This window comes from Pundamilia nyererei, unplaced genomic scaffold (assembly GCF_000239375.1).
Source record: "Pundamilia nyererei isolate P.nyererei 1_Seehausen unplaced genomic scaffold, PunNye1.0 scaffold00044, whole genome shotgun sequence".
NCBI lineage: Eukaryota > Metazoa > Chordata > Actinopteri > Cichliformes > Cichlidae > Pundamilia > Pundamilia nyererei.
Window position 1 is genome coordinate 1175409 of NW_005187445.1, and position 13690 is coordinate 1189098.

A 13690-nucleotide genomic window follows, 5' to 3' on the forward strand; every position below is an offset into this window, starting at 1 on the left:
TGCACGTATATCCTGTCAGTTTATTACATTGTAAATACAGCAGGATACTGGTTTGTGGTTAATTTTTGTGGTTTTGTAGGTGGTATTCCCAGTAAGTTCTCATTTGAAAATCTAAGCCTAGACAGCTGAATAATGCAGCATGCTGCGCAATAAAGTTTGGTCATAGAGTCACAAAGCTCTTCAGGCTAGTTTGACTAGAAAGGAGGGGGTGGTGGGATTGGTCTGGACATGATTCTTTTGTGCAGATTTTTTCTGCAGCTTGTTCAGAAACTCCACAGTACAAACACACCAACTTCATGAAAACACAAACTAATAAAAATAGCAAGATATTAGAGTAAAAGCCATCTTCAAGAAAAGAGCAATTAAAAAACACAATAGTACATAAATTATATTAAAACTAAAGCAAAGAATTAAAATGTACACATTTAACTTAATATATCTCACCCACAGCTATTGTAGCTATTTTTCTATAGGTTTGATTATCTAGTGGTTTGCACGGTTTCCTCACAGAGAGAAAGCCGTGAGTTTCAATCCATCGGCAAGCTTTGCATATATGAGGTACCTTCATGAGTTTGCGTGTTCTCCGTGTACCTGCACCTGGAGAGAGCCCATTCCTTCAGGTACTCAGGATTTCTCCACAGACATGAGGACATGCATGTTAGATTAATTGGTGATTCTTCAGTAGGTGTAAATGATTGCCTTTCTGTGTTAGCCCTGCAACAGACTGGCGATTTGTTCACTCTGTGCCTACCCTTCCTCTCACCCTGTGAGATCTACAATAGGCTCCAGCGCCCCTTAGACTGTAAAGTACGTAGATAAGTAAGTGTGTGTGTGGGGGGGGGATCATAATATATAGGGTAAGATTTAAGAGGCTCTGAAGAGAAATTACAGCACAAATATATTTGTCATATTGACAAATTTGACCAAACTGAAAAAGACAAAACCTAAACACATTTTCCATTTATGCTTCCATTATATTTTGATTAGTTTTGTAAGTATACAATGTTGTTTCTTCTCCTCAAGTTAGTTTTAGTTAACTATATGTATCTTGGACTCGAATAACCTGTAGTCCTGTAGTTATGTAAGTCAGATTTAAATCTAGAACTCATCAGAACTAATTAGAAACAACAGACAATTAAGTTTCCTAATCTCTTACAGATGATTTCCTCAAGGATGGAGATGCATATTTGGCAGCAGACTTTCCAGTATTTTCAACTGGAGTGTGTATTCAAGGCCCACCCACAGAACAAGTTTCCAGAACTCTGTGTGAGAAGTTAGGACAAATAAAGAGGCTGTTTATATAGAAAATCTATACAGGAAAGCAAGTAGCGCATGTGTTCTGAGAGAGAAATAAGACAAATAAATATAGAGATTAAATGATAAACAGGGTCCAGGATGTCAGTACTTAAGCTCACACACAGAGGTTATGTAATAGAGGAATGAGAGAACGCAAATTTAATCCTGTCACTTTCTGCACTTGCTTAATCCAAGTGCTTCCCAAGATTTCTCTTGTTGTCAAAATGGCTTTTGCTTCTCGTCATTTTTGTGGCCCTTTTTTGAAATTCCTCTGGTTTTGGAACAACAGTGTCTTTAAACCACACATGAACTGTTTTTTGGGTTGCGTTCTGGTTTTTGTGGTGTTCAGTTACCATTTTGCATTAAAGTAAAAAGTAATAAGCACAGAAAATCAGCTTATGTGTGAACAGTGTGGCGTTTTTATCTGGATGGAATGCAGAAGTCTTTAGAAAGTGTATGTTAAGGTGGGAGTGGAAAACAGCAATCCTTCCTGTTTGCCTCGGGGTCCTGGGCGCTCACAGGTCAAGCAGCGGTGGCAGATTGCAGCCTATCACCTTCTCAACACAGCCAAGGATATGCAGGTCTCCAGTTACACCCTGATCCAGATGTCAGGGTGTAGTCTTGTGATCTTTGTTTTTTGGGGATTGGGGTTGATAGTAGAGGCCTTGCGCTGGTGAGGTATTGCACATGACTCTCTACACCGTAGTGTTCAGGTCAACATAAGCTGGAGGCAGAGACTGCTTGTCTCTTTATGGTATTTACAGGGGTTCTAACCTTTTGAACTGGCTCTTGTCACTCATAAGAATGAAGAAAGTCTTTATTGTGATAGGGGAGGAAGGGCCTCTGAGTTGCGCAGATTAACGGCAGCCGGGCTTGAGAGAATGGTGGGTGTCACAGAGGGTGGTGCCAAGACTGCCTTTTTAGTTTTTCAAACTAATAACAGAACACATTAAGATCATTTAGCAAGTTGTCAGTGGACTTGAGGTCTTTATGTTTGAAGTTGATGACAGAAGCTGTCATCTACATTCACTAAACCTCTCTCGCTATCTCGCTAAACCTGTAATTTTCCTTAAGGCTCCTCACCAACCTTTTTTCTTTTTTCTTTTCCGGCTTAGCTCTGAACCATCTGCATCAGCTCTGCATCACTGTTTAACTCACGTTTGTGCCTTTTGGTCTACAGCACTCTTTACAGAAGCTACAGCAGGCCTCTGTATACTTGTCCAAGAGTGACTCATCATAGTCCAAGCACAAGAGGGGCCTCCCCCTCTTTTTTTTTTTCCTTTTTTGTGCTCCACTAAAAGTCTCTGTGAACTCTAGAACAGAACAGAAGGAAATATTCACACGTATCCATGTTTATCCTATTGCTTCAGTTGCAAGTTTCTTTAAAATGTAAGACTTTGGAAAAAATTAGTTATAATGCTCTGGTTTTGAAGAGAAAGTTTGCATTTTAAAAATCAAATATGCATTTTGTTTTTGCAGTTGACTGTCCGGGGGAAACTTCAAGAAAACATATAAATGCCGCATTTATCCAATACTATGTATTGCAATTTTTTTGTGTTTGTTTTACTAAAGTTTCTCACATTTTCTTCCCTCGAAGAGCATAAATGAGGCATTTGCACATGCAATTGACGCATATCCCCGCACACCACGAAACTAAAATACACCAAATACTCATAGAGCTGCACGCTTGTGCGGAAAAACGTTGTCCTGCAGGGTTTTTACTTAGTTGTTTTTTTGTAAAAATTTCCGCCAAGACAACAAAACCTCGTTTAGTTTAAAATGCACACTGTCCAAAAACAATACCCAGCTCTCAGGGAGGATGTGGCAGAACACCCATTTACCTCATATATGCAAAGCACAAACGAAAGAACAAGATGTGACTGCAACTTAAAGAAAACACACAGAAGTCACGCTGACGACATGTTTTCTCATGTGAATTTGATCACAGATACAGAGAGTTCCGCGCTTCTGATTGGCTGCAGGAATCGGAGTACCTCCCCTTTAAATGGAGGGCCTCTCGCCCCGGGGCGTGGCCACAGTGAAAACGAGGGTATATGTTTATCTGTTTGCTAGCTTCAGCTTCCAGTGGCAAGCTGGCAGAGGTTTTTAGGAATGGTAATTATAACGCGTCGTAAAAATGTCTTTTAAAACAGTGGGCACATTAACACGTACATTATGGGCAAGAGGAAACAAGACCCCTCCTCTGGCCAGATCCCCCAGAGTGAACAGACTTTGTACCACATGCAGGATCTCTGGAGGAAAAAAGCAGGGCCGCGACGGGACAAAAGAGGAAAGTTGCGGCTCAGATTCGGACAGACCAACTGGCGACGCTCCGTCACCCAGCGATCCACTTCACAGATGCACGGCTGGGGACAAGAAGCGAGCCAAGGAGCCGCTGGGTGCTCCTGGTGTCTGTGGTGTGAGGAGACGCTCTTTCACGTCCACCGCAGCTCCAATGGATCAGATCTCGTACCTGTGGACTCGCTACAATGACATGAAACGGCTGGTTCACGGTAAGCAGAGCCCACCACCCCTCCTTTTTTTTTGTCCTAACTTGGGCCCCCCATATCGCGGTTATCCCGCACGTCACCGTGGCAGCCGCTATGGTTCTCTGTTGACGCCGAAGACATTTTGTTCTTTAAGGGATTTCGTTCATCCTCTTTCCAATTTAGCCACAGATGGCACATTAATGCCATGTGTAACACGCATGCAGGAGAAAGTTTTGCACAGCAACCTGTTTAAGATGCATTTGTGCTCACGCGTCAGTTCCTCTGTTTGGCAAGATTTGTTCTTGAAAACAACTCGAGCGGCTGTTGATGAACGCTGCACGTACACTGTGCGTTTGCGTGTCCTTCTGAAACATGTGTTTGCGCTAAGCATCCCGCTATCCAGCCAAATGTGCACTCACCATTATTTAAGGTTAGGGCCGGTTAACCACAATTCTTAGCTTGATTGTATGTCATCGGATGCATTCTGTAAATGATCTATGTCCTATTTATATTAGCGGTTTTTGGCATGCAGGAGGCACAAGTGGGCGTTTAAACAGGTCCCTGCAAATGAGGCATGGAAAAATACTTTATGGAAAAAAAAGAAAGAAAAAGAGAAAAGGAACTTGGGGATTTAGGGTCGGTACAAGTTGTTGTGATGTTATCAAATGCACTGACATGCACGTTAGCTCCATATTATTGCTTTTTGGTTTTTGTTTATTTAGTTCACATGGGCCAGCCCTGCTTTGCATGTGCAGAACATAATAATAATAATCAGAATAACTGTCAGTCTGCAGCAAACCTGGAAGCTGTGCATTTGAAGGGAGAGTACATGAGCAAAATAAAGTATTAAAAGTAAAGGAACTCTTATGCAGCCTTGTTATAGCGATGTAAACAGCAATGTAATGCTGCGTGTGGGCACAGTTTGGTTTATTTAAAGTACTTTTCTATATTTCTCGAGTGTTTATTCTATAAATATGCGTCACGATTTAACTGCAAATGTTATCTTGATTTACAAAGTAAGTATAGCTGCCAAATAACTGTAGTGTAATAACAAAACACAGCATCTCCCTCTGAAGTGTTCTGGAATAGAAACATGAAGTAGTGTAAAATGAAAACACTCAAAAGTGTTTAAGACCAGGAGCCTTTTTATATACATGTGTGTGTATATATAAGTTTTTTCTAACATACTCTGTTTAAACCACATTTTTTTGTTCTCCACATGGTGGGTTTTAATTAAAGCTGGTCACGCATTCTCAATTGGAAATGCAATTTGTCAGATGCAGTCTTTTGAAATGTGACTCGGCATAGAAAGAAAGGTATTTTGTCTGCTCCCAGCAGCAGCCCTCATTGAACTCTGTCACTACAGAGGGGCCATGCCCCACTTTTAGGTCGTGTGTGACTCAGTCCTGTGCTCCTGCTGCAGCCAGCGCTGGAGTCCGTCTCTGCAACAAAATGTAAACTGTGTGTTTAATCTGTGCGCATGTGTTAGCTGTGTGACCGTACTCGAGATAGTGTGCAGATAAAATATGGGAATATTTTCAAAGGCGCAGTGAATGCTGTGCTGCCCGTTATGTTTTCCAGGTTAAGTTGGTAGAAGGTATAATTGTACAAAATGTGCTTTTGGGACGGCCTGAGCTCAGTCAAGTAAAGGGCTAGTCTTAGAAATGCACGTTGCACAACCTCGTGAGCTTGCCAGCTAAACTGGACCGAAAACAGCAGTTACTTCTTTCTCCTCTGCAGAAGCGCACAATCATCAAGTTTCATTACAGAAAGGGTCGTTTACACATTCCCTTTTAATTAAAACATGAGTCAGCTGTAATGAGCCGTCATATCGCGCTCTTAAATCTTGCTTATTCATTGTTGTTTGGTTAATTTGATCTGTGATTCTCAAATTTAAATGAGTCTTTCCCCGTTTGTCTTTCCTGCACCAGACCTGATCCCGCCGGGTGCGTGCAACCTCCTCAACTCCTCCACCATTTACGCGAACAACGAGGTCGACTTGGCTGAAGTGGACATCTATGGCTTCGATTATGACTACACTCTGGCGCAGTATTCCAATGCGCTCAACGCAATGATCTACAACAAAGCCAGAGAATTCCTAATTGAACACTTCAAGGTGTGCTTTGCATCAGTTGTGTCAAACGTGTTTGCTTTGAAACTGATTTTTAAACACAGGCTTATTTAACCTGCTGGTTGTCCTGTTTGACAGTACCCCGAGGGCATTCGCAAGTACGACTACCTTTCTAACTTTGCTGTTCGGGGCCTTCACTATGACATCCAGAAGGTAAAATCTTTTAAACTACACTTTAACCATTGCAGGAGCACAATTGTGCATTTTCTCTGTGCAGCTCATGAAGTGAAACTCAGTTATTTTTGCTCCTCTGTAGGGTCTTTTAATGAAGATAGACGCCTTCCATTACATTGAGCCGGGGACAGTGTACCGGTAAGAAATGAAAGATGGTTTAAGTGAATTGCGGGATAGTGTTATTAGACCCCAGTACATTCATTTGTGTTTGATGTTCCCAGGGGTCTGAGCCCAGTGCCAGATGAGGAGGTCCTTCAGCTCTTTGGTGGGACCTATCATGTCCCCCTGCAGCAGGACAGTGGCTTCTATGGAAAGGTAAAAATTTCTTCTTCTTCTTTTTTTTTTTTAATTTTAATTTGCAGAAGAAACCTAAAAAAATGTAAAATGAAGCCAAATCAGGACATGTTTGGTTTTTTTTTTTGGTGACTTTCTGTTCAAAGTTGATGCTTATTTTTGATCCTTATCATGTCAAACTAATCCGAAATACCTAGGAGAATTTAAAAAGCACTCAAAACAACAGCTTGGGTTTCAGGAGATTAAGGAAGATATATTGATTTTAAAGTTAAAACACTCCAACTAGACACTCCCTATTAATCACATTAGTTCAGTAGTCCAATAACTTTAAATCAGAGTTTAGTGGAGAACTGTTTTACATTTACCACAGTTCTTGCACTTTGCCTCCAGATTTGTTTTTGTACATTTACTCTCTGTGGAACATGGGTTTGTTTTGGCACAGACGTGAAAGCCTAAGTACTGCCGGATCAGCAAAATATTACAGTTTTATTTGGACCTCCTCAAACAAGGAATTTGGGATTTAATCTGTTGCTGTACACAGATTTACCAAATGTTGGGGTTTTGTACGGCTTTAGCATTACATAAGAACCAAATGGTGAATTTTGTAATCTCATTTCTTCCTTTGTTGTCATGAATCGGTTGGAAGGCAATGTTCCAGTCCCAAAAGAGCTGATTATGAGAACTCTGTGTCTGCACTTTGTTTTGTTTTTTTAGTTCTGTACTCGTTAAGGCAGGGAAATTAGAAAGCTCTGCTGGGTCTGGGAGTCACCAAGCTTTAAACTGACATGTTTGCCCATTAGGAGCAATTTGGGCTCTGAATGTTTTGAATCAGACTCGAATCATTTTCGCCCGATTGAACCTTTTAAGTGGTCTCCTGCAGCAGGAACGGTGCCTCTTTCCATCTGTAACAATCCTGTCCAAAGTAGGTCTCTAATCTCATTTGGTGCAGCTGGACTCTCTTAAGGTACCAGCTTGTTACTAAGTTAGTTGGTCCTACACAGGACTTTTAAACCCATATTTGTTTCAATATAGAATGATATCCAGTGTTTAAACTGATAAAATGTACCATTTTAAGAAATAAAAATTGTCTCCTTTTGAATTTAATAGCAGCACCACATCTCAAAAAGCTGAAAAACTAGAGGAGGAACAGCTAGAGGAGTGTTTCGCAGTTAATTAGGTTAACTTTCAACAGGTCGGTAACAATTTCATCTACAGTGCATGACAACCAAAGATTCAAAGAATATGGATACGTCTTTGTGCGTGAGGGACGAGGCTAAAAATCAATATCGGATGCCCATGATGCATCAGCCTCAGGCGGCACTGCATTAAAAACAAGCATGATTCTATAATTGGAAATCAGTGCATGGACTCGTGAACACTTCCAGAAATCATTGTCGGTTAACAAAGTTCACTGTACCATCCACAAATGCAGGTTAAAGCTTTGTCATGCAAAGAAAAGAAGCCATATGTGAACATGATCCAGAATCATTGCTGTCCTTTCCAGGCCAAACTGTTCTGGGGTCAGATGAATCAAAATTTTGAATTCTTGCATTATTCAGCAATTTACCAGCATGGCTTTGTAGTAGAAGACTCTGGGAGCTGAACTGGCCTACCTGCAGTCCAGACTTTTTACCATCTGAAAACATTTGACTTACCATCATAAGAAAAATAAAACACCACAGACCCAGGACTTTATATCAGATATTTATATTTATATCTATATCAGACAAGAATGAAACAGCAAAAATCCAGCAACTGGTCTTGTCAGTTCCCAGATGTTACGCAGAAGTAAACACAGCCCTGTCTTGACATTTTTGAGACGTTTGGTGCCATCAAATTCAAAATGAACTAAATCTTTTGCTTTCTTTTAATGGCAATTTTTGGCTATGTTTTCTGCGTTCTCCTGTGAATAAAATGTGCGTTTATGAGATTTATAGATTGACTGAAATGAGTAGATGTTTGTCGCTTAGGGACAGTGTCAAAAATGTGGGACAACCAGTAACATGGGCTGTACTCATTTGTTATGTTAATCGTACAATAGCTTAGGACAGACGTCATAATGAGGAAGAACTCTGCAATGAAGTGAAACAGAGCATTAAACAGTGCAAATTGTCCTGTACAGACATTGTGTTCTTCTTATGCATACTTTTTTTTTGTGTGTGTGTCTTCCTCTTTTTGAGAGACTCTGCTGTTCTTCCCTTTCCTGTGTAAGCCAGCCTCTCAACAATCAGTGTTCTCTCTGCATTGTCATTGCTGGTGGGCTTCTTGCTGCTAGCTGTGTGACTCCGCTGCATTGCCAAACTCTTGCGCAAATGGACACAAACACAGGACGATAAATTTAGCATCATTGGGTAGTGCTCGTATTGAAAACTGCTCTTAATTTAGTTTTTAAGTTGTTCAAAACACATTAAAAGGCACATGAAATGTTTGTTAGCTTTGTTTTAAACAAAATAAAGTTAAAATGTCATCTTGTGAGAATCAAACATTAACTTGCATTTTTTTTTCCCCCCCCACAGGGACCAAAGGTGAAGCAGTTCATGGATATCTTCTCCATTCCTGAGATGACTCTCTTGGCTGTAGCAAATGACTTCTTCATCACAAACGACATCGAGTATGATCCCGTTCACCTCTTCAAAGACGTCTCTGTGAGTTATGATATGTTTTAATGTCCGTTTCAAAGTCTGGCCTCACTCTGTAGCTCATACCAAGGGAGCATAGGGAGATTGGATTTTTGACTATATCCGTGTTACGTGCTTCATCGGCTGCACGCTCAGGAATTTGCTGAGCTCCGGAAACGTTCGCAATGGACTCTCTCTGGTAGAGCGAAGAACAATAACAGCTTTTCCTCTTGGTTCTGGGGTGGAAGGTTTTCAATTATACAGCACGCCCACTACTTCATCATAATTTCTCCTCTGAAAATAAGCAAACTGACAGGTCATTAATCATTTCCAAATAATTGGGGTCTTTCTTCCCAAGTGACTGTAATTCAAACTTATCTCATAGTAGGGATCAAAGAAATGTTCTGAACATATTGTGAAAAACATTCATTGGCGTTTAATCCACAGGAAGCAGTCGGCATGGTTCACCTCAAAGGATACATGTACAAATGGATTATGGAAGATCTCGGTAAGACATCCTTTCACGTCTTTCGGTTTTGTCTGCGCCCTGCTACAAAAACACCAGCAGTTCAATTAATTTTTGTTTTTCTTCGCTTTACAGATAAATTCATTCTCAGAGGGGACGAGACGGATGCTGTTTTGCATCGATTGGCCAGCAACGGAAAGAAACTTTTCCTCATAACCAACAGTCCCTTCAGCTTTGTGTAAGTGTGAGCGACTTGATGGAGTCCACGTCTGCAGTAGTGCACTCTGTCCTAATGCAAAGATAAACACCTCGGAGCTCTGTTACATTTATGCTTCTTGTCTGTGTGCAGCGATAGAGGAATGACGCACATGGTGGGGAAAAACTGGAGAGACTTTTTTGATGTGGTCATCGTGCAGGCAGACAAACCTCACTTCTTCACCGACTGTATCAAGTGAGTAACTCCTTGTAGTTTTTCAGTGTGGCGAATGTGCGCCGGCATCCCTCTCATGAGATGAGGCGCAGTCATTTCAGTGCTCCTGTTTAACAATCTCCAAAACTGTTGCTCTTACAGACCTTTCAGGCGCTTGGATGGTAACGGTGACCTTCGGTGGGAAAAAATCAAGAGTTTGGACAAAGGACAGATTTACAAACAGGTCTGTAATGAAAAAAATGTTCATTGGCCTTTGTGGCATTTGATTTATTTAACTGCTGTGGTTTTTACACGTTGAAAAGTCTGCATGTTTTTACTTGTTGTGTTCTGAGTGTCTAATGAGTATGTGGTTGATTTTATTGTTTCAGGGAAACCTATTTGACTTCCTCAGACTGACAGGGTGGCGAGGATCAAAAGTTCTGTACTTTGGAGATCATCTTTATAGCGACTTGGCTGTGAGTATCCGAGCACGGTGATCTCATCATGATGAATTGCTGAGTCAGTGTTCTGCATGGTGACTAACCTTTTGTGGTATAGGGATCAGCAGGAATTTTCCTGTGTGGCTTCATTTGACGTCCTTGGTGTGCGATTTAGCAAAGTGAGATTTTTTTTTTTTTTTTTGCTTTGATGGTTCACATCATTTGAAAGATACACAAGTACAGAGTATGTGCAGAGATGCGCACGGTGCCAGATGCCATCTGTCTCCACGTATTGCACGTATTGCAAGTCCTGAGAGCATTTGGGTGGGGTCAGAGCAGACTGTGCAGTGAAAATCTGAAACACTAGATGGCAGTATGAGCGCCACAATTTTTCGTCAGAAATTGAGGACTGTTTTGTGTTACTGTGCAAAGTAAAGGCACACTGTATAAAGATATTAACAGCGAATATGTCTGTAATCATGTATCTAATAAATAAGAGAGTAAAACATGGCAACATTTGTTGGATCTTCCAAACAGAAGACAGTCAAAGGGATTAAAAGAGAGTTATTGTGCTCATTTCCACCTCCACACATTTATTCTGCCTGTTCATAGTTTACAACAATGCTTATTTATAATATTTATAATATTTATAATATCTGGGGCTCTTGTTCCCTTTTCCATTTAAAATGAGCAATTTTAGCTTCTTTCTTTTGGCCAGTTGTCTTTTTGATAGGCAGCCTCTCACAAACAGCAGGTTTTACCAGTGGGTGGGTGGCGCTGCCATGCTCAGGGCACTTTAAAACGCTGTTGTTGTTTCATTTATAAAGTCCTTTAATTATGTTGGTGTTGGCTCACAATTGTTGAGCATCCCGCTAAATATCAAATGTTTTTCTAAGGGGAAGAAAAAAAAGAATAAATTGCTGCATATTTTCTCAATACGCTTTTGTCTTTTGTTGCAGGACCTCATGTTGAGACATGGCTGGCGCACAGCAGCCATCGTACCTGAACTGGAGCAGGAAACCAAAGTGGTGAGCACAGACCGGTATGGAATGAACCTCACCTGGATGCAGGCTTTAACTGGCTTGATGGAGCGCCTGCAGGTGAGAGTTAATCCTTGAGCTGTTGGGACATTATATTCTGCTTGCACTCACGCATGGCAAACGCTCACATACCTGAAATGATAACATGTTGACAGAACACAATGTTAAAAGAAAAAAAAAAAAAACTGTTCAGATTCCTGCGTGAGAGTCCACGTGCTTACAATCCTATCAACGTGTTATTGGAGTGTTTGTAAGAGCTTAAACGAGGCAAAAAACTGCAGTTAAGACAACTTTTGAACTTTAGTTGTTGTTTGTCCCTACTGTTGAACTCAGACTCAACTTATCTAAGGGACAAAATTTATTGTTTCTTCTCCATATTTATGTTTTTGAAGAGCTAAATTTATTCATATTGTTCTTTAATGTCCTAGACACACAGAGATCCCGTGTCTAAACAAGTTTTTCTGGAATGGCAGAAGGAAAGAGAGGAACTCAGGTGAGTCTTATCATCTTAAGCCCGGTCTTAATCTTTAAAAGCACCTCCCAGTGTTCCCAGTGATGTTGTTTAACAAGTCTGCACAGTACAAACACTGGCTCAAATGGAAAATTTCAGTTTTTGCTGTACTATATATCTCAGTTAAAGCATCCAAGTATATTAGTTCTACCTACCTTAAATGTGAACAGATATGATAATAACATTTGATATGACAGCGCTTGAGCTACAGTTACTTTTTTGAGGAGTTTTCACTTCTCCTTGCTTCTACCACTTCTTGTTATTTCACAACTTTGACTACATATTCATACATGTACAATGTCATAACTTTTACCACACTTTTTTTACATGCTAGGGTGATGACAAAGAACCTGTTCAACCCTCAGTTTGGCAGCATCTTCAGAACGTGTCACAACCCCACCTACTTCTCCAGACGCCTGTGTCGTTTCTCAGACCTCTACATGACGTCACTGAGCTGTCTTTTGAATTATGACCTCTCGTACACTTTCTACCCCCGCCGCACCCCTCTGCAGCATGAAGCTCCTCTGTGGATGGACCAGCTGTGCACAGGCTGCATGAAAACCCCTTTCCTAGAGGAGATGTCTCACATCCGATGAGAGCCAGAATCTCATAAGTGACTGATAAGATTTTATGTTTTTTAAAGCCTGGCAAACACTTGATAGCCTGAGGATGTCTTACCTAGCAGGGTTTCCTTTTAATCTAAGGAGAGGCTGCACAGCTCACTCCAAAGGGCACAGTTCTTTTGTTCAAAATAGTGAGCACTTTCCCCGTAAATCCCCTGGAGGGTGCCGTGTATGTAGCTCATGTCCAGAGAGCATTTAAATACCTTGCGTTAAAAGATCAACAGACACTGTGGTTTCTTCCTGTAGCTAACTGTGGAAGTCTTTCAATACAATGCTACGCCGCACAATTTAAACAAATAAAGAACTACAAGTTTTATTGATGGTGTTATTTTATTAAGCTCTTTGTATTCTCTACCAGTGGGTTTCGAGCTTTGTTTCGGACACAAAGGGGCAAATCAGAAGTTCAAAGCACTCCTGTATTTATCTCTACACAAAGCACTCTGTCATGTGACTTGTTCTTCACTCTTTTGTCATACAAAACACTTTTGACAGCACATTTACCATGTGTGGACTTAAAAGCTCCTTGTTGCGTTCACTTTGTCAGATACTTTCCTATAATCCAACAAATGCTCCTGCTGTGTCCGATGCAGGCTCAGCACTCTTTACTGTTTTATTAAGGTGTTGGGTTGCCCGGTGGTGGTTGGCTCTATATGAAAGTAACAGTTCTTTCTCTATTAAGCTCGTCATTGCGCCTTTGATGTATCATGCTCGCATAAATTCCACTCTATTGCAACTGCATCAATTTACTTTTTTTAATAGGTAGACATGGAAAATGAACTACTGATTTTGAACTTTTTGTGCAATTTGTATATTGTAATAATAATGCATAGCTATTAAAAAGAGATGACTCGCTGAAGTTCAAACCAAGCATCAGAAGAAGGAAGAAAAATGATTTAAGTGACTGTTGAATGATTGTTGGTGCCAGAAAAGAAAAGTTTGATTATTTTAGAAACTGTTACTGGGAATTTCCCACACAACCATGTCCAGGGTTTGCAGAGAACGATAGAGGAAAATATCCAGTGAGCGGCAGGTCTCTGACAGAGGAAGGCTTTTTGATGTCAGACGTCAGAGAAGAAATCCTAAACTGCGTCGAACGAAAGGTAACAGTAACTCAGATAACAACTTACTCCACTCAAAGTATGCAGAGAAGCATTTCTGAACACTTAAAGTATCCAGCCTTGAAGAAAATAGGCTATAGC

General features: G+C 40.7%; 1 protein-coding gene across 1 annotated transcript; it reads left to right on the forward strand.

Moving 5' to 3' along the window:
* Positions 1 to 3334: 3334 nt before the first annotated feature.
* nt5dc2 (5'-nucleotidase domain containing 2) lies at positions 3335 to 12807 on the forward strand. The gene is made up of 14 exons (XM_005731656.1): positions 3335 to 3809; positions 5717 to 5901; positions 5995 to 6069; positions 6173 to 6228; positions 6312 to 6405; positions 8901 to 9029; positions 9450 to 9510; positions 9604 to 9706; positions 9818 to 9919; positions 10040 to 10121; positions 10267 to 10353; positions 11277 to 11417; positions 11786 to 11850; positions 12203 to 12807. Exons 1-14 carry the CDS (start codon positions 3434 to 3436, stop codon positions 12462 to 12464), a joined length of 1818 nt encoding a protein of 605 aa, XP_005731713.1. The 5' UTR covers positions 3335 to 3433; the 3' UTR covers positions 12465 to 12807.
* Positions 12808 to 13690: the final 883 nt, after the last annotated feature.

Excerpts from the sequence above, each read along its gene's own strand:
- nt5dc2 (XM_005731656.1), top strand. The coding sequence starts at position 3,434 with ATGTCTTTTAAAACAGTGGGCACATTAACACGTACATTATGGGCAAGA. Across the intron at positions 6,229-6,311 it reads GAGCCGGGGACAGTGTACCG|GGGTCTGAGCCCAGTGCCAG; the intron begins GTAAGAAATGAA and ends TGATGTTCCCAG. Across the intron at positions 9,511-9,603 it reads ATGGATTATGGAAGATCTCG|ATAAATTCATTCTCAGAGGG; the intron begins GTAAGACATCCT and ends TTCGCTTTACAG.